This window comes from Erinaceus europaeus, chromosome 6, assembly GCF_950295315.1.
Source record: "Erinaceus europaeus chromosome 6, mEriEur2.1, whole genome shotgun sequence".
NCBI lineage: Eukaryota > Metazoa > Chordata > Mammalia > Eulipotyphla > Erinaceidae > Erinaceus > Erinaceus europaeus.
Genome location: NC_080167.1, coordinates 574,432 through 600,476, shown reverse-complemented (window position 1 = coordinate 600,476; position 26,045 = coordinate 574,432). Strand labels below are relative to the sequence as shown.

Sequence of the window (26,045 nt, the reverse complement as noted above, 5' to 3'; positions counted from 1 at the left end):
GCCGGAACCCCCTCACAGCCGGGCCGGAGCCCCTCTCACAGCCGGGCCGGAGCCCCCTCACAGCCGGGCCGGAGCCCCTCTCACAGCCGGGCCGGAGCCCCCTCACAGCCGGGCCGGAGCCCCTCTCACAGCCGGGCCGGAACCCCCTCACAGCCGGGCCGGAGCCCCTCTCACAGCCGGGCCGGAGCCCCCTCACAGCCGGGCCGGAGCCCCTCTCACAGCCGGGCCGGAACCCCCTCACAGCCGGGCCGGAGCCCCTCTCACAGCCGGGTCGGAGCCCCTCTCACAGCCGGGCCGGAGCCCCTCTCACAGCCGGGCCGGAGTCCCTCACAGCCGGGCCGGAGCCCCTCACAGCCGGGCCGGAGCCCCTCACAGCCGGGCCGGAGCCTCTCTCACAGCCGGGCCGGAGCCCCTCTCACAACCGGGCCGGAACCCCCTCACAGCCGGGCCGGAGCCCCCCTCACAGCCGGGCCGGAGCCCCTCACAGCCGGGCCGGAGCCCCTCACAGCCGGGCCGGAGCCCCTCACAGCCGGGCCGGAGCCCCCTCACAGCCGGGCCGGAGCCCCTCTCACAGCCGGGCCGGAGCCCCTCTCACAACCGGGCCGGAACCCCCTCACAGCCGGGCCGGAGCCCCCCTCACAGCCGGGCCGGAGCCCCTCTCACAGCCGGGCCGGAGCCCCTCTCACAGCCGGGCCGGAACCCCTCTCACAGCCGGGCCGGAGCCCCTCTCACAGCCGGGCCGGAACCCCCTCACAGCCGGGCCGGAGCCCCTCTCACAGCCGGGCCGGAACCCCCTCACAGCCGGGCCGGAGCCCCTCTCACAGCCGGGCCGGAACCCCTCTCACAGCCGGGCCGGAGCCACCCTCACAGCCGGGCCGGAGCCACCCTCACAGCCGGGCCGGAGCCCCTCTCACAGCCGGGCCGGAGCCACCCTCACAGCCGGGCCGGAACCCCTCTCACAGCCGGGCCGGAGTCCCCCTCACAGCCGGGCCGGAGTCCCCCTCACAGCCGGGCCGGAGCCCCTCTCACAGCCGGGCCGGAGCCCCCCTCACAGCCGGGCCGGAGTCCCCCTCACAGCCGGGCCGGAGCCCCTCTCACAGCCGGGCCGGAGTCCCCCTCACAGCCGGGCCGGAGTCCCCCTCACAGCCGGGCCGGAGCCCCTCTCACAGCCGGCGGAGCCTGGTGGGTCGGGCTGACCGGTTCGCAGCATCGGGCCGCCCGTCATGCGCTGGGGCTGAGCCACCATGGAGCCGCGCGGCGGCCTGGAGACCGTGGGCAAGTTCGAGTTCTCGCGCAAGGACCTCATCGGCCACGGCGCCTTCGCGGTGGTCTTCAAGGGGCGCCACCGCGAGGTGAGGGCAAAGGGGCGCAGCGGGCGGGCTGGGCCCGGGCACCCCACGGGACGCCCCGGGTGGGCAGGACCGGGTGGGGCCTGATCCAGACTCGACACCCTGGGCGGGGTCCCCGGGGCCCAGTCGCCCCTGCAGACGTGCACTTGGCTTTTCAGAAACACGACCTGGAGGTCGCTGTCAAGTGTATCAACAAGAAGAGCCTGGCCAAGTCCCAGACGCTGCTGGGCAAGGAGATCAAGATCCTCAAGGTGAGGGGTGGAGAGGGGCTAGAGGAGGGGACCTGGGGGGCAGGAGGGGGCACCTGGGGGTCTGGGAGGGGGGAGGAGGGGAGAGCATGGGGGGCCACGGGAGGGGGGGGCGGCGGCCCTGGGGGTCGCGGGGGGGGGGGGGGGGGCGGAAGAGAGGATCTAGGGGGTCACAGGGTGGCGGAGGGGAGGGCTTGGGGGCAGCAGGGGCCAGGGACACCCGTGGGCACGCAGGACTGGCTTTGTGTTCTAGGAGCTGAAACATGAAAACATCGTGGCCCTGTATGACTTCCAGGTAGGGCTCTGCTGGGGAGCTTCTGGGCTGGGGGCAGGCATGGAGGGCGGGCTGGCTGGCCAGCTCTCACGTGGCTGGCAGGGAGTCTGACCCAGTGGCCCTGACCTGGCTGCTGTCCCCGCTGCCTGGCCCACCTGTCTGGCTGGCCTGTTTGTTGACACAGCTCCTGTGGTGGCTTGGTGAGGTGGCCAGCCCTCCCTGCCTGGGGGTGGAGGAGGGAGGGACGAGATTCCTTCCTGCTCAGGGGCTGACTGGGGGTGCTGCCGTGAACCCTTAGGGCTCTGGATCCCACCTCGGTAGAGGTCCGGGCCCCATGAGCACAGCTTGGGGACAGGAACCCCAGGCGCCAGGCTGGGCAGCCTGCCCGTCAAAGTGCTGACTAATGGTTTTGAAACCTGTTTACTGAGGCTTGGCCGAGGGAGGGGAAGCCCTGCCTGTGTTTTGGTGGCCTCTTCCCTCCCCATGCTGAGCTGGGCGGTGGCTTTGGAGACTGGCATGACACATGGTAACGTGGGGAGGGTTCTGTCCAGTGTGCTAGAGTACCGGCAAGCCCCAGGGGAGAAGCAGTGTCCCTGCCCGCCCTCCACCTCCCTCACACTCCACTGTCCTCATCCAGCTGTGCCACACCTGGCTGTGGGCAGTGCCACATCCTGCTGTGGCTCTCTTCACGGAGGAAGTGTTTCAGGCAGGCCACCTTGTTTCCTCAGACACGGGAACGTGGCTTTTAGATCTAAGAGACTGGATTTGGTCATGGACAAAATGAAGCAGGAGAGAAGGTCTCTCCTGTTCTTGTTCCTGTCCAGGTAGAGCTATGCTGCAGAGGACCTGCCTGGCTCCTCCTGAGTGTCTGGGGACAGTCCTTTGCACAGCAGAGGTGCCCCTGCTGCCTGTTGCCTCCGAGCTTCTCTGCAGAGAAGGTTCCCTGCTACTCCCCCTGCCTGTGAGAACTTGCACCCCTCTTCTGGAAATTCACCTCTCACCCCTCCCCCCTCCCTCAGAGTTTGGTACCTCAGCTTAGTGGCCAGCCTGGCTCGGCTACCTGACCCTGCAGAGCACAGGCAAGTGTCTGAGACTCCTCATACTCTGAGAGAGGATTGTGGACTTGTGTGATAGAAGGGGTCTGTGAGCGCCGCAAGTCTATGCTACTGGCACCCCAGTGCGTAGATGCTCCCTGCTTCAGGCTGGATGCGAGTTAGTGGTTCTGGGACTTGCTGCCAGTGTGGCTCCTCTTCCTCCACCCTGAGCAGCATGAATTTCTGGAAGGAGCCATCCTGGGGCAGGGATGTGTGTTTGGTTTGGGGCAGGTGCCAAGCTGTGGTCCTCAGAGGCCACTCTTTGGACATTTGGACCAGGAGGTCATGGCCGTCTTCCTGTCTGGGAGCTGAGAGCCGGGAAGTTGGCCTCTGCTGTTAGCGCCTGTGCGTGGGTGTGATGCTACAACTGACCCCTGACCAAGCAGGACTAAACTTGGGTTGTTCAGTGGACTCTCCTCAGTCAGTGCTTCAGTCAGCTACCAGGCCTGTGGGCAGAGGGCTGCAGCCTTGCCTTGGCATCCTGCTTTGGAAGCTGGGTCTATGTCACCATGCCTCCCCCTGAGTTGTTCTGGGGTTACCCACCCCAGGTATGTGTCCAGCTTCTTATGAGACTAGATGGTGTAGTGGTCAAGGGCTGGGCCCTGTTGCACCTGATTGGGGAGGGCATCAGTGTCACCTAGACTCCAGTACACCTTCCTGTTGGGGGTAGGCTTGCAGTTAGGGTGAGCCCTTTCTGCGAGCTAAGCCCATGCATGTAGCTGATAAATGCAGTGTGGATGCCATTGTGATCTGTAGGTGCTGTTTACATGTAAAGGAGGCTCCTGGCATGCTGCAAGCGAGCACATCAGGCAAGGGTGGGATGTGGTCTCTGTGCTGTGGATCTGACACCCAGACTTGTGGGTGGTGGCTGGAGCACTAGGCCTGTCTCTGGGGACCACAGGATGGGCTCTGGTCCGACTGCAGTGTGTGAGATTGTGGGGTGGCCCTGTTCATCCCAGCTTCCTGTGCACCTTGGGAGAAGCAGCTGGGTGGCCACACCCTCCCTGGGCCAGCACCTCGTCCGGCAGGTACCCAGGCTGCTCTGACTCAACCCAGCCTCGGACAGCCTGATCCTGGAATTAGCAAAGTTCTTTTAGGACAGTGTGTGTCCTGGGCCTTGTTGGTCCCAGTCTCTTATTCTGCTGCCCACCTGGGTTCTGGGTGGGCCTGGGCTCCTCTTTTCCCAGGGTGCTGGTCCCAGGACTCCTTTCTGCTTGGTACAGTGTGATTCCCTGCTGTGTGCAAGGCCCTGGCTTGGAGACCCAGCTCCCTATGGGAGCACCATGGTAGGGGGCTTCTTGGGTGGAGTGGCAGCACTGTAGTGTTTCTCAGTCTCTGTCGCATTTTGTCTGTATCTCTGGAGGAGGGGCTGGCTGGGAGTCCGCCTGGAAGCATCATCAGGAACAGAAGTCATGCTTTGTGTCTCAGAAGTCTGGGGTCTAAGGTGCAGACAACGTTGGGTGTGGGTGACCCAGGCTAGGGTCATGGGACTTGGTAGCCCTCAGAGTCACTGGTCTCCCCAGGGGGCCCTTAGCTTTGGAGTCTGTGGGCCATGTATCCTATGATGGTGTCACAAGGGGGCTCTGTCCCTGGGACAGGAGTGTGGTCTCAGCTCAGGACACTTGACCTGTGTGTGCCCCACTGTGCATTGGCTGGGGCCTCAAACTAACACATGAGCTCCCCCACCCCACCAGTCCCCAGGGAGCTCTACCTGGCTCCCCCTTCCAGCTCCACCTGTATGAACTGGGTCAGAAGCTCCGCCCACTGGCCTGGCCCAGCTCAGCAGCGGGAGTGGGTGGCTGTGATCCTCTTAAGGCAAGCACCTTAGCGCTGGGCAGGCAACCTCCTACGTGCCTGGGCACCCGTGCCAGGCTTGCTGCACCAGCTGTTTCCTGCCTGTCTGTGTGAGATACAGGTGGGGACTTTCACCGTTTCCATGGATCAGGATTCATGTGCCCCCACAGACAGGTGTTGGGGAATCTTGATGCCAGCCTGGGTATGTGACTACCTCACACTCCTGGGAAGCAGCCCATATCCTGTCAGGTTTCTGTGTTGAGTCCCCTGCTCACTTCTCAGTCCTGGTAGAACCATGGAGAAGGAGCCCAGGCACCCTGGGAAGAGGGGACATTGGAGCTGGCCTACAGAGAGGGCTAAGGGCCTGGGGGTGTCTTGCAGCAGGATCTGGGGGCGGGGTTAACCACGTGGTGATGTGTCAGCTTCCGTGGTGGGGAACTTGGCCAGGATGGACACTACTGGTCACACCCAGCCGGCCAGGCTTGGTCTCAGGAGTGTGTAAGCACGTCACTGTCCAGCTGTCCTGACAGGCTCTTTGTTCTGGGGTGTCTGATCCTCATTGCTCTCCTGACTCCTGTCCCCCCCACACACACACACACTCATCCATCCTTAGGCCAGACCTAGTGGCAGTTCGTCTCCAGCTGCCTCGGGGCACAGTGACTTCCTGCCAAATGCTGTTTGTGCCTCACAGGGGACCTAGCATGATGAGCACATGGGCTGGTCTTGCTGTCCTCCAGGGCAGAGCTGCCCTGCAGCCACACAGAGGGAGCACTGTGGGTCACAGGTGTCTGCAAACCTGCTTCTGCCCCTGCCAGCCCTGGCCTGGGGCCCCACAGGGCTGCCCCTCAGCTGGGAAAGTGCCAGGCCTCACAGGACAGCTTAACCTGGTTTCTTGGACCTCAGTTTCCCCACTTTGCCACCGTGAGCGGGGATGGCCATGAGGCTCTGCTGGAAGCTGGCCTGGTGGTACTACCCAAGAGGCTGTCAGTGCTTTGAGCCAAGTCAGCCATGGAGACAGAGGCCCTCACCCTGGGCAGGTGCCCCCTCAGGCCAATGAGCTCCCGGGAACCTGGGTGCCTTCCCCTCACTGCTCCTTCTGTTCTGCAGGAAATGGCTAATTCTGTCTACCTGGTCATGGAGGTAAGTCCCACCCAAGGACCATCATGCAGGGGTAGGGTCTAGCAGCTTAGGGCCATGGTAGGTGCCTGGGGGTAGCAGAGGCTCATTCTCTACTGACGGGGCACTGGTGTCTTACAGTACTGCAATGGCGGGGACCTGGCTGACTACCTGCACAGTGAGTGACCCCAACCCTGTCCCCACTCAGGGACCCTGTGCTATGAGAGGCTAGGCTTTACTGGGGCCCACCTGCCTCACCTATGTGAAGGGCAGGCTCCTCTCGGTGACCCCACCCACAGCATCCCCCTGCTAGCCAGTCTGGGTAGGTACCTGCCATCCTCATTGACTGAGGCCTGGGTGTGGAGAGTGGCATGCTGGCTATGTTGGGTGGCCTGGCTCCAGGGGCAGTGCCAGAGGTGTAGCAGCCTGTGCCCTGTACCCTGCAGCCATGCGCACGTTGAGCGAGGACACCATCAGGCTGTTCCTGCAGCAGATCGTGGGCGCCATGCGGCTGCTACACAGCAAGGGCATCATCCACCGTGACCTGAAACCACAGAACATCCTGCTGTCCAACCCCGGTGGCCGCCGTGCCAACCCCAACAATATCCGTGTGAAGATCGGTGAGGCCGCTGGCATGGTATTCAGGCTGTGGGGGTGCTGGCTGGCTGTCCTCCTTTATCACATGGGTTTTTCTCTGCAGCCGACTTTGGTTTCGCCCGATACTTGCAGAGCAACATGATGGCTGCCACACTCTGTGGCTCCCCCATGTACATGGTAGGTGGTGCCCTACCCCAAGCCTCACCTTGGTGTTTATACCCACCTGGCAGGTGTCTGGGGGTGGTGTGCACCCTCCCTGGCTGGGCCCTGCTTGTGTTCTTGGGAAGCACAGACTTGGGTCTGTCCACAGGCTCCTGAGGTCATTATGTCCCAGCACTACGATGGGAAAGCGGATCTGTGGAGCATTGGCACCATCGTGTACCAGTGCCTGACGGGGAAGGCGCCCTTCCAGGTGAGCGAGGAGTCTGTCTGCTCTGGCTTGCCCTTCTTGCTGAATCTCCTGGCCTTGCTGGCTCCTGCTGTGACACAGCCAAGAATCCTGGCTGCTGTCCTGCACCCAGGTTCTGGGCTGTGCCCCACATTTGGGAGGTAGGCTCTCTGTTTGGACAGGCCCATGGCTACCAGCCCCCCTGCTTCTGTAGGATGTCTTAATAGTGTCTGAACAGCACAGCACATGTTGCCCATGGGGCAAGCCAGACCCATTCTGGGCACTCTGAGGGGCTGGGGTGCTTTCCACTTAAGAAATAAGACTCAGGATCGGGCGGTAGTGCAGCAGGTTAAGCCAGGTGGCGCAAAGCGCAAGGATTGGCGTAAGGACCCTGGTTCAAGCCTCTGGCTCCCCACCTGTACGGAGGTCGCTTCACTCCCCCTCTCTGTCTCCCCATCTCTCGATTTCTTTCTGTCCTGTCCAGCAACAATAGCAGTGTCAACAATAATGACAACGACAAGGGTAACAAAAGGGGGAAAAATGGTCTCTAGGAGCAGTGGATGCCTGGTGCAGGCACTGAGCCCCAGCAATAACCCTGGAGGCAAGAAAAGAAAAGTAGATTGTCAGGCTGGGTGGTAGCACAGCTGGTTAAGCCAACACATTACAGTGCACAGGACCTAGGTTCAAACCCCTACCCCATCCCTACTTGCAGGGCGAAGGCTTCACAAGTGGTCTGTCTCTCTTCCCCTTTAGCTCCTCTTCCCCTTCCATTTCTATCTCTATCCAGTAATAATTAAAATTTAAAAAAAGAAAAAGCAGTACTGTCACATCACAGCCTAGGAGGCCCCACATAAGCCCCCAGAGTAGGAAGGAGACCCTGTCCTCTGACCTGGGTAGGGGCAGGAACCTGTCCTGAGGCCACTGGCTGCAGGAGGCATGAGGGGCACAGGGTGTTTGCACATGTGTTTGTTGGGCTGAGGGGTGCTGGTTGGGCAGGGGTGGAGGCCCTGGAGTAGCCCCGGTGACTGAGCAGGGAACTAACTCATCGTTGTCCCCACTAGGCCAGCAGTCCCCAGGACCTCCGCCTCTTCTATGAGAAGAACAAGACACTGGTGCCCACGTGAGTGTCCTCTTTTCCGTGCCCTTTGCCTATCCCCTGGCCAACGGGACCCCGCTCAGTGTGTCCCTCTGTCACCAGCATCCCCCGGGAGACCTCAGCCCCACTGCGACAGCTGCTTCTGTCTTTACTCCAGCGCAACCACAGGGACCGCATGGACTTCGGTGAGTTCTCCTGACCCCCAGAGAGCCCCGCAGCTGTACTCCTGCCAGCCCTGGCCATGGCCAGCTGCTGGTCTGCAGCAGTATAGACTGAAAGGCCCTGTTCAGTTAGTGTTCCAGCCCCCTCCAGTGCTACCACCTGCACGGCTCTTCTGTGCCTGGCAACATGCCAGGTGCAGCTCAGGCCCCATAGGAAGGCTGGGCGGGGTGGGGCGACCTGCACTCTAGGACTCAGCAGCTGGGCCCTTCCTCACGCTTTGCCCTTTTCCCCCTGCAGATGAGTTCTTCCATCACCCTTTTCTGGACGCCAGTGCTGCAGTGAAGAAGTGTGAGTCCCAGGGGGTCCCTAGAGGGGTGCTGCAGGGCCCTGATGGGTGGGAGCTGCATGGGATGCTGATGCTGGCCCTCCGCAGCCCCACCAGTGCCTGTACCCTCCTACCCAAGCTCGGGGTCTGGCAGCAGCTCCAGCAGCAGCTCCACCTCGCACTTGGCCTCCCCACCGGTGAGTACCCCTGAGCCAGCTCCTGAGACAGGGCGCTGTAGCTGCTGGGAAGGGCCCAGCTGATGCCCCACAGTCCCTGTCCTGGAGTCCTTGGCACTGGCATGCAGCCACGGGCACTGCACAGGCCTCGGAAGGTCCTCTGGGCATGTGTGGGAGGTTGGGTCCCCAGCCTGTGATGGGCCTGCTAGGATGCAGTGTCCACCCCACTCAGGCCTATGCAGGAAGAGGTGGGAGGGGCCCCCAAAGATGAGTCTTCTGGGAACTCTACCCCGACCCCAGGGTGGCCAGGCCTAGTGTGAGGGAGCCTCTTGGTAGGTAGGAGGGGAGGCTAGCTTCGGGAGTGGTCACCAAGCCGATGTCCTGGCCCTAGTCCTTGGGTGACATGCAGCAGCTGCAGAAGACACTCATATCCCCGGCCGAGGCCGCTGGCTTCCTGCAGGGCTCCCGTGACTCAGGTGGCAGCAGCAAGGACTCTTGTGACACAGACGACTTCGTCATGGTCCCCGCCCAGTTTGCAGGTCAGGACTGTGGGTGGAGGGACACGGTGGGCCTGACTATGGCCTAGGGCAGCTCCAACTGAATGCACTGCTCAGGCCCAGCTGGGCCAGCGTCAAAGCCAGGTCCCACGGGTCAGTGTGCCACTTGCCTGCGCTTCTTGGGCTGAGGTGGGTAGCCAGACCCCCAGCTGGGAGCTATGGTGGCCTGAACAGGAGGGGAAAGCAAAGACCATGGTGTGAGAGGAGGTCCAGGTCAGCCTAACTGTCCCATCACAGGTGATCTGGTGGCCGAGGTAGCCGGGTCCCGTCCCCCCCCAGACAGCCTGATGTGCAGTGGGTAAGTGAGGGGAAGCCGGGGCCCCCCATCTGGGCTGAGCTGGTTGTGCCCAGGCCTGAACCCACAGCATTGTCTGCCCCGTGCCTGCCTTCAGGAGCTCGCTGGTGGCCTCAGCAGGCCTGGAGAGTCACGGCCAGACCCCGTCTCCGTCCCCACCCTGTAGCAGCTCGCCCAGCCCCTCGGGGTGAGTTGCCAAGGAACCGTCCCTAATCAGGTGGGGACACAGGTGGATGGGTGGTGAGGGGAGCCGGCCAGGCCTGGATTGACACTCCTGCAGGCTGCCTGGAATGCAGGTGTGTGGCTGATGCGGAGGGAGTCCTGGACCAGGGCTGCCTGTGTCCCTGATCTTCACATCCTGTGGGCGCCTTTCCCACAGCAGGTGCGGGGCCTCGGTTCCCATCCCTGTCCCCACGCAGCTGCACAACTACCAGCGCATTGAGCAGAACCTCCAGTCGCCTGCCCACTGCCAGACATCCCGGTGAGCACAACTCTTGGTACCAGAGCCCCGCCCCTCCCCCCAGGGACTGTGCAGAGGACTACAGGTCCGGGCAGAGCACTGTCCCTTGCTAGGGCAGCCGGTGGTGGCAGTGGGTGCCCACAGTGTTGTCGGGTAGACTTGACAGAAGTAAGAGGGTCACCAGGAGGTCCAAGGGTCTGTCCCCCTGTGCCTTGGGCTCCCCGTCTGCAGCACCCCAGAAGCCTCCCTCACTCTGCTTACCTGGCCACTCTCCAGGTCCTCCACTGTCCGCAGGTCAGGCAGTGCCAGCCCCCTGGGCTTCACACGGGCCAGCCTGTCACCCCCAACCCACGTCGAGCATGGAGCAGCCCTGGCCAGGAAGCTGTCCCTGGGTGGGGGCAGACCCTACACACCCTCCCCACAAGGTGAGCTCTGCAATGAGCAGGCTGGGCCCATGGCTTCCTGTTCAGATACTGACCCTGCCCCTCTCCCCCAAGTTGGAACCATCCCTGAGCGGCCAGGCTGGAGCAGGGTGCCCTCCCCCCAGGGGGCTGAGATTCGGGCTGGCCGGTCCCCACGCTCAGGTAGGAGTGCTTAGTTCTGTGGTTGGGTGGGGAGTGGGACCCTTCCTGTTCTTCCTGCCCTCGGAGAGAGCTCCTGGGTGTGGGGGTGACCAGGCTGGTCTCACCAGGCTCCTCAGTGCCGGAGCACTCTTCCCACCTCACTGGGCTGGGCAGCCGCCTGCACAGCGCCCCCAACCTGTCAGACCTGCACGTCATCCGCCCCAAGCTGCCCAAGCCCCCGACGGACCCACTGGGGTTGACCTTCAGCCCGCCCCCAGCCAGCCCACCCCAGCTGGCCCCCGGGCTGCCACCCTGCCGGCCCCTGCGTGGCTCACCTAAGCTGCCCGACTTCCTTCAGCGGAACCCCTTGCCCCCCATTCTGGGCTCCCCCACCAAGGTATCAGCCCCACCCTGCCGCCAAGACTGGCTTTTTCTGGGGGTCTGGAGGTCTCCAAATGGGGAGGGAGGTCAGAGAATCCAGCATCCAGGGCCACCTTGTGCTGGCTGAATGGGGCTTAGTAAACACCCACTGTAGAGCCAAACTGGCACCTCGTGTGTGAGCATGTGAAGGGTGGGAGGCGCTGCGTGTGGGAAACCTTCGAGTCTACTGGGCTGGTGTGGGGAGACGCTGAGTATCCACTGGCCCCAATGTGGCCTTGCTCCCTGCCTTCTAGGCTGTGTCTACTCTGGACTTCCCCAAGACCCCTAGCTCCCAGAATCTGCTAACACTGCTGGCCCGGCAAGGTGTGGTTGTGACCCCGCCACGCAACCGCACGCTACCGGACCTGTCGGAGGCTGGGCCCCTGCATGGGCAGCCTCTGGGCCCTGGGCTGCGGCTGCCTGAGGACGCCAAGAGCCCCTTCGGCAGGTGAGGGACTGGGGCTGGGGCAGGACTCTGGGCCCTGGTCTTGGCCTGGTGCTCAGGACCAGCCCTCCTCTTCCTACAGGTCATTCAGCACTGGCCGCCTCACAGACCTGCTCCTCAAGGCTGCCTTTGGCACTCAGGCCCCTGACTCCGGCAGCACTGACAGCCTGCAGGAGCGGCCCATGGATGTCGGTGCGTGGGGACTGGTGGGGGCAGGGGCACTGGGCCTTGAACCTGCGGCACTGAACCCCACTTGCTCCTCTAGCACCCTCAGCTGGCTTTGGCGGAAGCCTGCACCCAGGAGCTCGGGCTGGGGGAGCCAGCAGTCCTGCTCCTGTGGTGTTCACCGTGGGCTCACCCCCAAGTGGGACCACACCGCCCCAGGGTCCCCGCACCAGGATGTTCTCAGGTAAGGCCCTCTGGCCAGCAGGACTGCACCCCTATCTCAAAGTCTGGGGCTCGACAGCTCTAGCCCTGCACATCAGCTGCTTCCCCTGGGGCTGCTCAGGGTGGGTGATAGGAGGGACTGGGGAGTCAGGAGATCCGTGTCCTCCTGCTTCCTTTTCGTCTCACTTAAGGTAGAGATAGGGAGAAATGGGCAGAGTGAGCACACTAAAGCTTGCTTCAAGGCAGCGAGGGCCAGGCCTGAATTGGGGTCACGCACGTGGTGCAGGAGCGGTTTTGCTGGCTCTGTCTAAGCTTTGACTAGTGGGGAGCATGCACAGTGCCCCCTCCCCACTGATTGCCCTGTCCCCACAGTGGGCTCCTCCAGTTCCCTCAGCTCCGCTGGCTCCTCTTCCGCTCGCCATCTGGTGCCCGCTGAGGCTCCACCCGAGCTTCCCATCCCTGGCCATTGCTGCAGCTTCGCCGACCCCCTCACCGTCAACCTGGAGGGTGCTGTGACTTTCGAGGCGCCCGACCTCCCTGAAGAGACGCTTATGGAGGTGAGGTGCCATGTGGTGCGTGTTGTCTTTGTGGGTGGGTTCTAGGTGCCCGTCGCCGCCCTGTCCCACTCACGGCCTATCTTGCAGCAAGAGCACACGGAGATCCTGCACAGCCTGCGCTTCACGCTCGTCTTTGCTGAACACATCCTGGAGATGGCAGCCCTGAAGGGCAGCGCCAGTGAGGCGGCTGGGGGCCCTGAGTTCCAGCTGCAGGAGAGTGTGGTGGCCGACCAGATCAGCCTGCTGAGCCGAGAGTGGGGGTGTGTATAGGGTGGCAGGGGGTGGGGCTGGGCGTGGGCACCCCACTGACACTCTGGCCCCCAGCTTCGCGGAGCAGTTGGTGCTGTACCTGAAGGTGGCTGAGCTGCTGTCTGCGGGCCTGCAGACGGCCATCGAGCAGATCCGGGCCGGCAAGCTCTGCCTGTCATCCACCGTCAAGCAAGGTGAGTTTGGGGCCAGCAGCTGGGTATGGGGTAGGGGTGCGGGGCCCAGGTCTAAGGCACTGTCCTGCAGTGGTGCGGGAGCTGAACGAGCTGTACAAGGCCAGCGTGGTGTCCTGCGAAGGCCTGAGCCTGCGGCTGCAGCGCTTCTTCATGGACAAGCACCGGCTGCTAGACCGGATCCAGAGTGTCACCGCTGAGAAACTCATCTTCAGCCACGCCGTGCAGATGGTGCGGGGCATAGGGCAGGTGGGCAGTGGGTGAGCGACATGCCTTTGCGGGTTTGAGCCAGGCCAAGCCATGGCTTCTCCTGACCAGGTGCAGTCGGCTGCCCTGGACGAGATGTTCCACCGCAGGGAGGACTGTGTCCAGCGCTACCACAAGGCCCTGCTGCTTCTGGAGGGGCTGCAGCACATCCTCACAGACCAGGCGGACGTGGAGAGCATTGCCAAATGTGAGTGCAGGGATGGGGGGAGTGGAGAGCATCGACAGAAGTGAGTGCAGAGGGAGGTTCCCACCTCTCCCTGCCCTCACACCAACCCCACCCTCCCCTGCAGGCAAGCTGTGCATCGAGCGGAGGCTCTCAGCCTTATTGACCGGCATCTGTCCCTGACCTGGAGGCGTGTGGCGGGCCCTGAGGGACAAGCCCCCAGCCACATGGCCTTAGAACATCCACACATGACATGCCTAGACTCATCTGCAGCTCCCTGGGGGTCAGCTGCACCCCAGACTCAGCTTCTCCCTCAGCTGCCCATAGACAGGGGCTGTGCGCCTCCCCCATCCCTGCTGAGCCCAAGCCCAGGACATGCATGGCCCGGAGATAGCCATACACCTCAAGCCAAAGCCACTGGCCCTTCACAGGGCTCTGCTGGGAGAAGGCTTTCCTCCTGCCAGCTTGTGACTCACCCAGCACTTTATCTGGCCGAGCCTGGCCGCCGTGGCCACATGGGACACAAGGGAGCAGCCGCACTCAGCGTTTCCGAGTAGTGAGCGTGTGCCATGGACACCGAGTCTCACTTTCTCCTATGTGTCTTATTTTTCTGCAGATCTTCTTTTTTTTTAAAGAAGACGACTTAACAGGTGTTCAGGGTGTTTTTGTTGGGATGTGCGGGGCAGGACAGGGTTGTGGGTGTTGAGAAGAAAGGGAGGTGTACCTGTCATCACGTAGAGAGGCAGAGGCTGGGGCCACCCTGGAGCATGAGCAGGCCCTGCACTTCCTTAGCCTCACCACTGTTGGGGGGGGGGGTCTGTAGGGACACTCAGTTCCAACTGAGGACACTTCTGTCCCCAGGGGCAAGCACCTTTGTGAAATATGGGTGACGCTGCCCCCAGTATTGGACCTCCAGGAAGGAAGCCCTTTTTGATCATCCAGTGACTCTCCTGCCTCCACAGAACGTGCTCATATTTATTGCTTTATGGCCAACTGGAATTGTGGGGAACCCTGGGAGGCCTCCTGACCCCGAGTGAGCTGTGCCTCTGTGCCAGTGGGTGTGGGCCATCTGGGGCAGCCATCGGAATTCCATGTGGTTCCTTCCCTTCAAGATGAATTGTGTAATCAATTTAAGGAAATAAACTTTTGGAGTTGAGTGGTCTTCCTGTTGGTGGTCAACTCCAATGTCCCCTGCAGCAGCTCTCTGATGGGGCAGGAGGCTCAGTAAGAGCAGCGGCTGACTTCTGTCTGTCCGTCCCAGTGGGTCCAGGGGCTTGCATGGGGCAAGAAGGCCCAGGAGAGACACCTGCTTGTTCTCAGTGCTTAGGCACACCCAGGAATTCATGGCAGTGGACAGGGCCTCTGGCCTGCTGGCTGCTGGAGCCAAGGAGAGGTCTGCTCATGTCCCCGTTGTGCTGTGACAACATGCTGTGCTGTGAGAGCATTTCTCCAGTGATCAGCCATCTCTAGGTTTCAGATTTTGGTCTTTTTGCTTATTGATTTTTAAATACTTTATTTTTTTTTAACTTTACTTCATTTGATAGGACAGAGAAATTTAGAGGGAAGAGGTGTCATCAAAGTTCGGGGCGCCAGTATGCCAGGCTAGCTTTGCGGGCGGGAGACAGAGACCAGGGACACACAGCTGGGCAGAGAAGCAGTATTTCTTTATTCACGAGCAAACGGTTCAAAAAACTAATCTAATCTCCACAAGTTCTGTCCTGCATCTTTCTCCTCCGGCGGCAGCAGCTGTACGTAGGATGGGGGCAGGGAGAAGGGAGAAGCGTAAAAAGGCAAAGACTAAACTACAATCTCCCGGAGGCGGGGGGGGGGGGGGGGGTGGGGGGGGGTGGGGGGAGTGAGACCAAACCAATGTGAAGCATACCAACAATTCCCCCTTTTCTTTTTAACTAATTGACCGTAGTATCAGGAGTGTGGGGTGAACAGAAACCTATATGGTACAGGCATTTTCAAAAAAGAAACTGGCACAAACATGGAGGAACAAGTAAGCAAGCAACAAGAACCAGTATGATTCCAAGGGAAGATAGGGAAGGAGCCAGACACCTGCAGCCCTGTGTGCACTTAACCAAGTGCACCACTACCCGCTCCCCTTTATTTTTCCCCAGAGCACTACTTCAACTCTGACATGGTGGTATGGGGATTGGACCTGGCACCTCTGAGCCTCACACATGACAGTCTAACAGGGGCAGGGAGGGGGCTGGGTGGGTGCACTCAGTTGGGCTCACACATTACCATGTCCCCACTCTTCCCCTGTAGGGGCAAGGTGGTAAAACAGTTCTGCAGGTTTCTATCCCTCCCTCCCCCTCTCAATTTTTCTGTCCTAATGAAAAAGAACAACAAAAGAAAAAAGGTTGCTGGGAGCAGTGATCTTATTGTGCAGGCACTGAGCACCAGCAATAACCCTGGTGGCAGTAAAGAACATGGGGCTGGGTGGTGGTACACCTGGTTAAGTGCATGGTACAACACACAAGGACCTGGGTTTGAGTCCCTGGTCCCCACCTGCAGGGGGAAAGCTTTGTGAGTGGTGAAGCAGTGCTGTGTCTCCCTCGTCTCCCCTTCTATCTTGCTTTCTGGCTGTTTCTATCCAATAAACTTTTTTTTTTTTTAAATCACTATTTTTTGTATAGCCATTATACTATCTTCCCTTCCTGATTTCTAAGTCTTACTAGAATTTTCTTATTTTTGGGAGTCAGGCAGTAGCTCAGCGGGTTAAGCACATGTGGTGCAAAGTGCAAGGACAGGCATAAGGATCCGGTTCGAGCCCCCGGCTCCCCACCTGCAAGGGAGTCGCTTCACAGGCAGTGAAGCAGGTCTTTCCTCCTCTGTCTTCCCCTCTTCTCTCCATTTGTCCTATCCAACAATGACATCAATAACAATAAAAAAGGGGCAACAAAAGGGAAAATAAAAAAGGTAAATAAAATTTTTTAAACTAAAAAATAATTTCCTTTTTATGTATTTTTTTTTATTTATTGGAGACGGAAAAATTGAGAGAGAACATCTGCAGCAGTGTTTCACTACTAGTGAAGCTTCCTACAGGTGGAGCTCAGGGGCTTGAACCTGGGTCCCTGCACAGTATAATGAATGCACTTAACGAGGTGTGTTAGCACCTGGCTCCTTAGAATTTTCTGTCTTTTTTTAAAAAAATTTATTTTATTATGTTGCCTCTGGGCTTGGTGCCTGCACCACAATCCACTGCTCCTGAAGGCTATTTTTTCCCTTTTGTTGTCCTTGTTTTATCATTATGGTTATTGTTGATGTTGGATAGAACAGAGAGAAATAGAGGAGGGGAAGACAGAGAGAGAAAGATAGACCTGCAGACTTGCTTCAGCACCCTTGAAGCGACACCCCCTGCAGGTGGGGTGCCGGGGGCTCGGACTGGAATCCTTAGGACAGTCCTTGTGCAAGATAGACACCTGCAGACCTACTTCACCGCCTGTGAAGTGACTCCCCTACAGTTGGGGAGCCAGGGGCTCGAACCGGGATCCTTACACCGGTCTTTGCACTTTGCACCATCTGCACTTAACCCGCTGCGCTACCACCTGACTCCCTCTTGGTATTTCTTAATATTTATTTATTGGATAGAGATGGCCAGAAATCAAGAGGAAGGGAAGTGGGAGACAGACACCTGCAACACTGCTTCACCATTCACAAAGCTTTCCCCCTGCAGGTGGAGACCTGGAGCTCCAACCTGGCTCCTTATACATAGTAATATGTGCACTCAACCAGATGCGCCACCACTCAGCCCCAGAATTGGTATTTTAAAATCTGTACTGTCTTTTAAAAATTTTTTATATTTATTTATTCCCTTTTGTTGTCCTTGCTTTATTGTTGTAGTTATTATTGATGTTGTCGTTGTTGGATAGGGCAGAGAGAAATGGAGAGAGGAGGGGAAGAGAAAGACAGACACCTGGCAGACCTTCATGGCCTGTGAAGCGACTCGATCCGAGGTCCTTGCGCTTGGCGCCACCTGCGCTCAGCCCGCTGCGCTACCCGCCCGACTGTACTGTCTGTAGTGTCTTGTGAAGTCATGACAACTCACTAAGTTGTCAAGAAGGCTACGTAGTATTAAAAGAAATTGCAGGGGGCAGACGGTAGTGCACCCAGTTAAGTGCACTATGTGCAGAGCGCAGGGACCCGCGTGAGGATCCCGGTTCGAGCGCCCGGCTCCCCCCCTGCAGGGGGGTCGCTTCACAGGCGGTGAAGCAGGTCTGCAGGTGTCTGTCTGTCTCTCCCCTCTCTGTCTTCCCCTCCTCTCTCCATGTCTCTCTGTCCTAGCCAACAACGGGGCAACAACAGCAACAATGGGGAAAGATGGCCGCCAGGAGCAGAGGACTGCAGTGCAGGCACTGAGCGCCGGCAACAAGCCTGGAGGCCACAAGAAAGGCAGATCCTGGGAGTCGGGCTGTAGCGCAGCGGGTTAAGCGCAGGTGGCGCAAAGCACAGGGACCGGCATAAGGATCCCGGTTCGAACCCCGGCTCCCCACCTGCAGGGGAGTCACTTCACAGGCGGTGAAGCAGGTCTGCAGGTGTCTATCTTTCTCTCCTCCTCTCTGCCTTCCCCTCCTCTCTCCATTTCTCTCTGTCCTATCCAACAATGACAACAACAATAATAACTACAACAATAAAACAACAAGGGCAACAAAAGGGAATAAATAAAGAAAATAAATAAAAAAAAAAAAAAAAAAAAGAAAGGCAGATCCTAGGACTTGCACACGCTGCCGGGCGGGCCGAGCTGCCGCGGCTAAGGTGTCTCGGGAGGCAGGTGCGCCCGGCTGCTCGGTGCCGGGCTCTGGCTCGGACTCCGCCGGGAGGAGGCCCGAAGCCCGCAGCTGCCACCCGGCGGGCCCCGTGTCCTGGCGAGGGAGGCCCCGTTCCGTCGCTCATCCCTCTGGGCTCCGGGCGCCTCTCCTCGTCCCACCTCGACCGACGGCTCCCTCGCGGGCGGGTGCCTGAGGGCCGCGCCGGGACCCCGTGGGCGGGTGCGTGAGGCGCAGACAGCTGTGCCGCTGACCCGACTCCACAGTCTCCGTGTCGTCCCGTCCGGGCTCGGGGAGGCTCCCGGACCAGCCTCCGCCGCCCTGCCCCGCGGTCACCCCGGCTGACCCGCGCTGGGACAGAGTGCGCAGGCGCACCCGGCAGCAAGCCCCGCCCCGCCCGGCAGCAAGCCCCGCCCCGCCCGGCAGCAAGCCCCGCCCCGCCCCGCCCCGCCCCGAGGACGTTTGTCCGCGCCCGGCCGCCGTCCCGCGCCGCACTTCCGCCTTCGCCCACGTGGTCGTCGGGTTCCGTGGCCGCGCCGTGAGTGGGCCGCTGGGCGCCCCGGGTCCGGGCGAGAGCCGCGCGCGGACGGGGGGGGGGTTGGGGGGGGCCCGGGGTCAGAGGTCCACCCGGGGTTGCGGGGGTCAGGAGGCGGGGCCAGGCATGGGGCTTCCCGGCCTGCGGGCGGCCGCGGGGGCGCTGAGGAGACTCTGCGGAGCCTGGACGCCGCGCGCCGGACGGCGCCCTCTCTGGTAACGACGCCCCGCGGCTGCTCCGGAGCCCCCGGAGGGGGACGTCCCCTCAGGAGCACCCCGCACCGCCCTCCCGCCCTTGTGTCCCCGGGACCCTCGCGGGGCGTCGCGGGGCGGGTGGGAGCGGTACGGCCCGGGCGCCGCCGCCCTGACGACTCCTCGCTCCGCAGCTCGTCCCCCATGGCCGGGGAGGCGGCAGGCCCGGTGCCTGTGGACGCCCCGGCGGAGCCCGAGCGCGAGACCCGCGGCCGGCCCGTGGGTGCCCGCCTCTGGGAGGACGCAGGGCCGCAGGCCAAGAAGCCTCGGGGAGACCAGGAGGCCCCCAGGCCGCCCAAGCGCAAGATCGTGCTGCTCTTGGCCTACTCGGGGAAGGGCTACCACGGCATGCAGGTGCGTGAGGGGCGCGCGGGCGGGCGCGTGAGTGAGTGAGGGGCGGGCGGGCGGGCAGGTGAGTGAGGGGCGGGCGGGCGGGCGGGTGAGTGAGGGGCGGGCGGGTGAGTGAGTGAGTGAGGGGCGGGCGGGCAGGTGAGTGAGTGAGGGGCGGGCAGGTGAGTGAGGGGCGGGCGGGCGGGCAGGTGAGTGAGTGAGGGGCGGGCAGGTGAGTGAGGGGCGGGCGGGCGGGTGAGTGAGTGAGTGAGGGGCGGGCGGGCGGGCAGGTGAGTGAGTGAGGGGCGGGCGGGTGAGTGAGTGAGGGGCGGGCGGGCAGGTGAGTGAGTGAGGGGCGGGCGGGCAGGTGAGTGAGGGGCGGGCGCGCGAGTGAGGGGCGCGCGGGCGGGCGCGGGCGAGTGCGTGAGGGGCGGGCGGGTGAGGGGCGCGCGGGCGGGCGGGCCGGCAGGTAAGGGGCGCTCGGTGAGCGGCGGTGAGGAGTTTTTCTCTTCTTCCTCCCTCAGAGGAACACGGGGGCCTCACAGTTCAAGACCATCGAGGACGACTTGGTGTCCGCCCTGGTGCGCTCGGGCTGCATCCCTGAGAGTCACGGCGAGGACATGAAGAAGATGTCTTTCCAGCGCTGCGCTCGCACAGACAAGGTAGTCCTGCCGCTGCTCCTCTGCCGCACGGCCCCCAGGCGTCCTTGCCCAGCCTCTCGCCCAAGGAGCCGCTTCCACCGCGGAGGTGTCCTTGTGGAGCGCGTCGGTGCCCGCCTCACCACAGAAGGGCAATCGGGGCCGTGCCGGGCAGGGCCGGGCTTTGTTTCCTGACCGTCCGTCGGGTGTTAGTCTCCTGCTCTGAGTGTTCTGCTGGGCTCCGAAGTCCTGTCGTCTCTTGGAGGTCTGCTGATGGGACTGTTGACTTGAGGAAGGGAGGCAGAGCCTGGGCCTCCTGCTGCCAGCCCTGTGCTCTGCAGTGCTACGCCTGCCTATGCTGTTGTCCCTGCACCTTTCCCGTCCTGCCTCTGCTCCCCGGTGCCCCTCCACCTACTCTTCATCTTGGCAGGGGGTGTCTGCAGCCGGCCAGGTCGTGTCCCTGAAGGTGTGGCTGGTCGATGACCTCTTGGAGAAGATCAACAGTCACCTGCCCTCTCACATTCGGATCCTGGGTAAGCCCACGAGTGTCTGGGTCTCGGGTCCTGGGTAAGCCCGCGGGTGCCTGGGTCTCGGGTCCTGGATAAGCCCACGAGTGCCTGGGTCTAGGGGTCCTGGGTAAGCCCGTGAGTGCCTGGGTCTCAGGGTCCTGGATAAGCCCGTGAGTGCCTGGGTCTCGGGGTCCTGGATAAGCCCGTGAGTGCCTGGGTCTCAGGGTCCTGGGTAAGCCTGCGTAAGACTGACTCCAGCTTTATTGAGACCGGGTGGTGGCGCACCTGGTTGAGCACATTACAGTGCGCAAGGACCCAGGTTCGAGTCCCCAGTCTCCACTTGCAGGGGGAAAGCTATGTGAGTGGTGAAGCAGTGCTGTGGGTGTCTCTCTGTCTCTTTCCCTATCACTCCCTTCCCTCTCCAATTCTGGCTGTCTCTGTCCAATAAATAAATAAAGATAATAAAAAAATTGGAAGAAAAAAAAAACCTGACTCCAGCACTGAAATCATCATTCACCCTGAGATAGATGGGCTCTTCTTCCTTTAATGTCATGAGAGAATACAAGGCCAGAGTCCCTTACTAGCACATGCGGGGTCGGGGGTTGAACCCTGGACTTGACATGTAGAGAAAGCTCCCGAAACACTGCCTCACCCCAAGACTCAAAACAATGCTCTGTAGTGCTGGGTCCGCATGCATACTCAAGTCTAACACTCTTTGGCTGCTTTCCTTTAAATTTCTTTTAAAATTTTTAAAAATTTATTTATTCCCTTTTGTTGCCCTTGTTTATTGTTATAGTTATTGATGTTGTCATTGTTGGATAGGACAGAGAGAAATGGAGAGAGGAGGGGGAGACGGGGAGAGAAAGACAGACACCTGCAGACCTGCTTCACTGCCTGTGAAGCGACTCCCCTGCAGGTGGGGAGCCGGAGGCTCAAACCGGGATCCATCCACCGGTCTTTGTGCTTTGCGCCATGTGCGCTTAACCCACTGCGCCCAACTCCCAAATTGATCTTTTTTTCTTTACTAGAGCACTGCTCAGCTCTGGCTTATGATGGTACAGGAGATTGAACTTGGGACTTTGGAACCTCAGGCCTGAGAGTCTCTTTGCATAACCATTATGCTATCTACCACACTGAAAAAAACTTTAATTCATTAATGAGAAGAGGAAGAGAAAAAGGAAGGAGAGGAGGGAGGGAAGCATCCCTTTGTCTGTATCCCTCAGAGACCCTCACACCTGTGAGTCTGTAGCTGTGGGTTTTCAGACACTAGAGAGATTCCAAGCAACGTCTCATCACTGCCTGAGAACCTCCCTCCTATACTGATGCTGGGCTGCCACAGTTCAGACCAAGGGCAGCACACGTGGCAAGGGGTGCGATATCTCCCAGCCCAAATGTTTTTTTTTTTTTTTTTACCATGGCCCCGCTGAGCTCTGTCTGGTGGCAGCACAAGCTGAGTGTGTAGAGCTCTGGAGTCAGGCAGCAGGAAAGTCTGTCCTCAGCACCGTGCTGTCTTCCCACCAGATAATTCTCAGGACAAAGCCAGTTACCCTCCTTGGTTGCTTCTCTTGCTTAACTGACCTTCCACAGATATTCTATTTTGTTATGCTCTGACGTCTTTGCTGTGTGAGGGTGATTCCCTCCTGAGAAGTCTCCTAGAGTGAGCATTCCGGGGACTGTCACCACCCTTTCCCAAGTTTCTGAGAATCCCCCTCCACAGGGCGCTATCCCCTCGGGAGCCCTGGCAGGAGGCAGCTCAGGAAGGCTGGGCCGTGGAGTCCTGAGGCTCTGATGGGAGCCTTGGCAGTGTTGAATTGCTAAGGCAAAGCAGAAATTCGTCAGGTTGCCCCAAACTAGCCCGACAAAGGAGACTTGAAGGTGCGACAGAGGAGGTGCTTGGCTTGGCCACAGGGATGGGACAGAGCGGAGTTCAGAGCACCTTCCCTTCCGCTGCCAGTCTGGGGTGCTTGCAGGGGCGCTCTGCACACTGGCTTCTGTCCCCTTGTGTGGGGGGCTCCATTTTGCCTGATTGTCCCCATGTGCCCGTCCAGCATCCTGCTAGCTGCGTCCCAGCTTTGCAGGATGACTTGCCACAGCGGGCGGCTGGACAGTGCATCAGCCAGGGTGCTCAGTCCTCGCCTCTCCCCTAGGACTTAAGCGGGTGACTGGTGGGTTCAACTCCAAGAAGAAGTGTGACGCCAGGACCTACTTCTACATGCTGCCCACCTTTGCCTTTGCCCACAAGGACCTGGATGTGCAGGATGAGACTTACCGGCTCAGCATGGAGACCCTGCAGCGTGTGAACCGGCTGCTGGCCTGCTACAAGGGCACCCATAACTTCCACAACTACACGTCCCAGAAGGGGCCCCTGGAGCCCAGCGCACGGCGCTACATCCTGGACGCATTCTGTGAGCAGCCCTTTGAGCGGGAGGGCTTGGAGTTCGCGGTGATCAAGGTGAAGGGGCAGAGCTTCATGACACACCAGATCCGCAAGATGGTGGGGCTGCTGCTGGCCATTGTCAAGGGCTACGCACCCGAGAGTGTGCTGGAGCGTAGCTGGGGCCCTGCTAAGCTGGACGTGCCCAAGGCGCCGGGGCTAGGCCTGGTGTTGGAGCGCGTGCACTTTGAGAAGTACAACCAGCGCTATGGCCACGATGGGCTGCACGAGCCACTGGACTGGGCGCATGAGGCAGCAGGCGCAGCCGCCTTCACAGAGCAGCACATCTTCCCCACTATCGTGCGCACCGAGCGGCAGGAGCGCTCCATGGCGCAGTGGCTCTGCACGCTGCCTGTGCACAACTTCAGCGCCAGCACCCAGGGCACCGCCAGTCCAGACACCCAGGTGGGCTGGGGCAGGGCTGTGTGCTGGGCGGGCACAGAAAGGGATGCCACAGCACCCAGCAACCTCAGGAGCCAGCCTGGGGTGCTCAGGGGAGGATGAGGACCCCACAGGCCCACTCTCCCTCCTGCTCCATGCTGAGTGACCTGGGAGGAACAGCTCTGGCCCCGTGTCCCATTTGTGGCTCAACACCATGGGTCCTGGGATGGTGGACACCTTTCATTGTAAAGGCCCCTGATACCTCAATGCATCGAGGTGTTCTTACCCCACAGTAGGTGGGGCAGGCCCATCCCAGGGGAGGCCCCTGGCAGCAGGCATTGCAGTCTCCCAGGCAGCCTCTGCCTCTGCTTAGCAGTGGGAGTATGGGGTATGCCCCTCTTGCCCCAGCCCCACTTCCTGCTCAAAGCAAGTGGGAATCAGGTGTGTCTCTCTCACCCTCGGCTCCTGACTGGTGGCCTTGAGGCAGCACCCTGCTTGGTGGCCCCAACAACCCCCTCTGCCTGCAGGTCCCCGGCAGTGAAGAGGATGAAGACAGTGACTGAGCACGGTTGCAGGACACAGGACCCAAGCGCCTTGTGTACAACCCCTGCTATTCACCACCTCACAGAGACTTATTTTTCTAGCATCAACTTTCTTATTAAACCCACTCTGCGTAGCCACTTCTCAGCTGTGCTGGGTCTCTGCTGGGGTGAGGGGCGTGGTGCTAGGACCTGAGCTGCCCACACTAGGGGTTTGTCTGGGGGGGAGGCTGCCTCAGACATTGCCACCCAGTGCCCTCATGTGAGCTCATTGTATGGGACAGCAGACACAAGGCTGGGGGACATGAGTTCTGCCCACCCTAGCACATCTAGGCACATCTACTTGGCACTGCCTGTGGGCTAGGCTGGGCAGGGGCAGGTGCTCTCTGGAGGTCCCCTGCTCTGCCAGCCTTGACCCCAAGCTGCATCCTGACCAGGTCTCCTGCTATGGGGGGTTTTGGGTGCCTGAGGGGTGTGTGGCAGGTGTGTGCACTTGGGGGTGTGTGTGAGCATCTGGTACCTGCCATGGTATTTTGAGAGGAAATTCCCAAACTCTTCTGGAACCAGTACCCACGTGGTCCAAAGTGTCAAGTGGGGGCTGAGGGGTATACAGGATGACTGAGTACTGTGAAGCAGTAGATGCTGGAGATCTTCACAACCCTGGGGCAGCAGAGATCTCTTGGGATGGCAGAAGCACTAACATACAAGGAAACACAGGTGAGGGGTTCTTTTTTTTTTTTTTTTTTTCCAGGGTTATTGCTGGGGCTCATTGCCTGCACCATGAATCCACTGCTCCTGGAGGCCATTTTTTCCCCTTTTGTTGCCCTTGTTGTAGCCTTGTGGTTATTATTATTATTGTTGATGTTGTTCGTTGTTGGATAGGACAGAGATGGAGAGAGGAGGGGAAGACGGGGAGAGAAAGACACCTGCAGACCTGTTTCACCGCCTGTGAAGTGACTCCCCTGCAGGTGGGGAGCTGGGGGCTCGAACCGGGATCCTTCTGCCGGTCCTTGCGCTTTTTGGGTGAGGGCCTCTTGATGGGAACGGCCCGAGACCTTCCCCAAACCTGCCTCCCTGGGGAGCTTAGGGAGTTGGGAGGGTACCCCACTTTGAACAGGCTGGGGGCTGCCAGCTAGGGCAGCCTCCCCTGCACCAGGTCACACCCACAGCTGATTCTCCTCCCCCTGCCTCTGGCCTAGGCCCCTACCTGAGGTCCACACTGCCCCCAGCATGAGTTAAAACACTACTAGGTGTCACCTGTCACCTCAGTGTGACATGCCAGCACTCACAGCTGGCCACCCTGGGTTGTGGGTCCTGGAAGCCTTCACTCCCTGCCCCTCAACACTTCAAAGAGTCACTGTCCTCAGCCCGGGACCCAGTCTCCAAGAGGGCTCACTCCCCAGGGAAGAGACCCTGTGTGGGGAGGCCACTTCTTCTCCAGCCCCAGCCTGCTCCAGAAGCTTGCTTCAGGGCCACCTCAGAACTAATGAACCTGGAACACTGGTGGTCCGGACTGAAGTCTAGCCTGGGAGCTGCGTCGTGCTGAGGGCCAATGAGACCTCCTGTGCCTCCTGGCTGCAGGTGCCCATCTGACACCAGCTTAGGCGCTCAGTGTGGCCTTTGCAGGGCCATGGCTTTTTTTTTTTTTTTTTTTGCCTCCAGATGCTTGGTGCCTGCACTACGAATCCACTGCACCTAGAGGCTATTTATTTTTTAGTATTTATTATTTATTCCCTTTTGTTGCCCTCGTTTTATTGTTGTAGTTATTATTGATGTCGTTGGATAGGACAGAGAAAAGGAGAGAGGAGGGGAAGACAGGGGGAGAGAAAGACAGACACCTGCAGACCTGCTTCACCGCTTGTGAAGCAACTCCCCTGCAGGTGGGGGAGCCAGGGCTTGAACCGGGATCCTTTTTTTTTTTTTATTTGTTCCCTTTTGTTGCCCTTGTTTTATTGTTGTAGTTGTTGTTATTGATGTTGGGTAGGACAGAGAAATGGAGAGAGACACCTGCAGACCTGCTTCACCACTTGTGAAACCACTCCCCTGCAGGTGGGGAGCCAGGGACTGGAACCAGATTCCTTAACCCAGTCCTTGCACTTTGCGCCTGACTTCGGGCCCCTGGCATTTTATCCATTTCTGTCAGGACTTGCCTGGGGCTTTGTTCAGTTCCAGTGACCCTCCTGGGTGCTTCTCTTCCCCAGACAGAGGGGAGGACAGCACCTAGCTGTTCCATTGTCAAGATTCACCTGTGTAGTGTCCCATGTGGCTTGAACACAGGCTCTCGGACTGCAGGAGAAATCACTGAAACACCCCGCCCCCAGCCCAGCTTTGTTTTCCTGTCACTGGGAATTCACTTTTCCAGGCTTTTTTTTTATTATTGGGTAGAGACCAAGTGAGAGGTGAGGGGACATAGGAAGGAGAGAGACCTGTAGCCCTGCTTCACCACTCGTGAAGCTTACAGGTGTGCCACCACCTGGACC

At 60.2% G+C, this 26,045-nt stretch overlaps 2 protein-coding genes across 5 annotated transcripts; both read left to right on the top strand.

Moving 5' to 3' along the window:
- Window positions 1-542: 542 nt before the first annotated feature.
- Window positions 543-14,334, top strand: ULK1 (unc-51 like autophagy activating kinase 1). 3 transcript variants are annotated; one of them, XM_016190917.2, is made up of 28 exons: window positions 547-1,352; window positions 1,508-1,600; window positions 1,851-1,892; window positions 5,867-5,899; window positions 6,017-6,053; window positions 6,322-6,495; window positions 6,576-6,649; window positions 6,783-6,884; window positions 7,922-7,980; window positions 8,059-8,141; window positions 8,416-8,466; window positions 8,552-8,640; window positions 9,011-9,158; window positions 9,414-9,474; window positions 9,569-9,658; window positions 9,851-9,952; window positions 10,208-10,356; window positions 10,429-10,515; window positions 10,623-10,891; window positions 11,169-11,362; window positions 11,442-11,551; window positions 11,625-11,768; window positions 12,119-12,303; window positions 12,391-12,563; window positions 12,628-12,746; window positions 12,817-12,974; window positions 13,062-13,197; window positions 13,301-14,334. In XM_016190917.2, exons 1-28 carry the CDS (start codon window positions 1,245-1,247, stop codon window positions 13,354-13,356), a joined length of 3,126 nt encoding a protein of 1,041 aa, XP_016046403.1. In that variant the 5' UTR covers window positions 547-1,244; the 3' UTR covers window positions 13,357-14,334. The 3 variants fall into 3 exon arrangements, with proteins under 3 accessions (XP_060048694.1, XP_060048693.1, XP_016046403.1); XM_060192711.1 differs by having other exon boundaries at window positions 543-1,352; window positions 9,854-9,952; window positions 10,208-10,515; XM_060192710.1 differs by having other exon boundaries at window positions 545-1,352; window positions 10,208-10,515.
- A 4,079-nt stretch (window positions 14,335-18,413) lies between these two features.
- Window positions 18,414-23,706, top strand: PUS1 (pseudouridine synthase 1). Of its 2 annotated transcripts, none has more exons than XM_060192709.1 (6): window positions 18,414-18,486; window positions 18,869-19,088; window positions 19,589-19,726; window positions 20,133-20,235; window positions 22,359-23,050; window positions 23,554-23,706. In XM_060192709.1, the coding sequence occupies exons 2-6, from the start codon at window positions 18,879-18,881 to the stop codon at window positions 23,587-23,589; spliced, it is 1,179 nt and encodes a 392-aa protein (XP_060048692.1). In that variant the 5' UTR covers window positions 18,414-18,486; window positions 18,869-18,878; the 3' UTR covers window positions 23,590-23,706. The 2 variants fall into 2 exon arrangements, with proteins under 2 accessions (XP_060048692.1, XP_060048690.1); XM_060192707.1 differs by lacking the exon at window positions 18,414-18,486 and adding an exon at window positions 18,548-18,698.
- The last annotated feature ends 2,339 nt before the right edge of the window (window positions 23,707-26,045 follow it).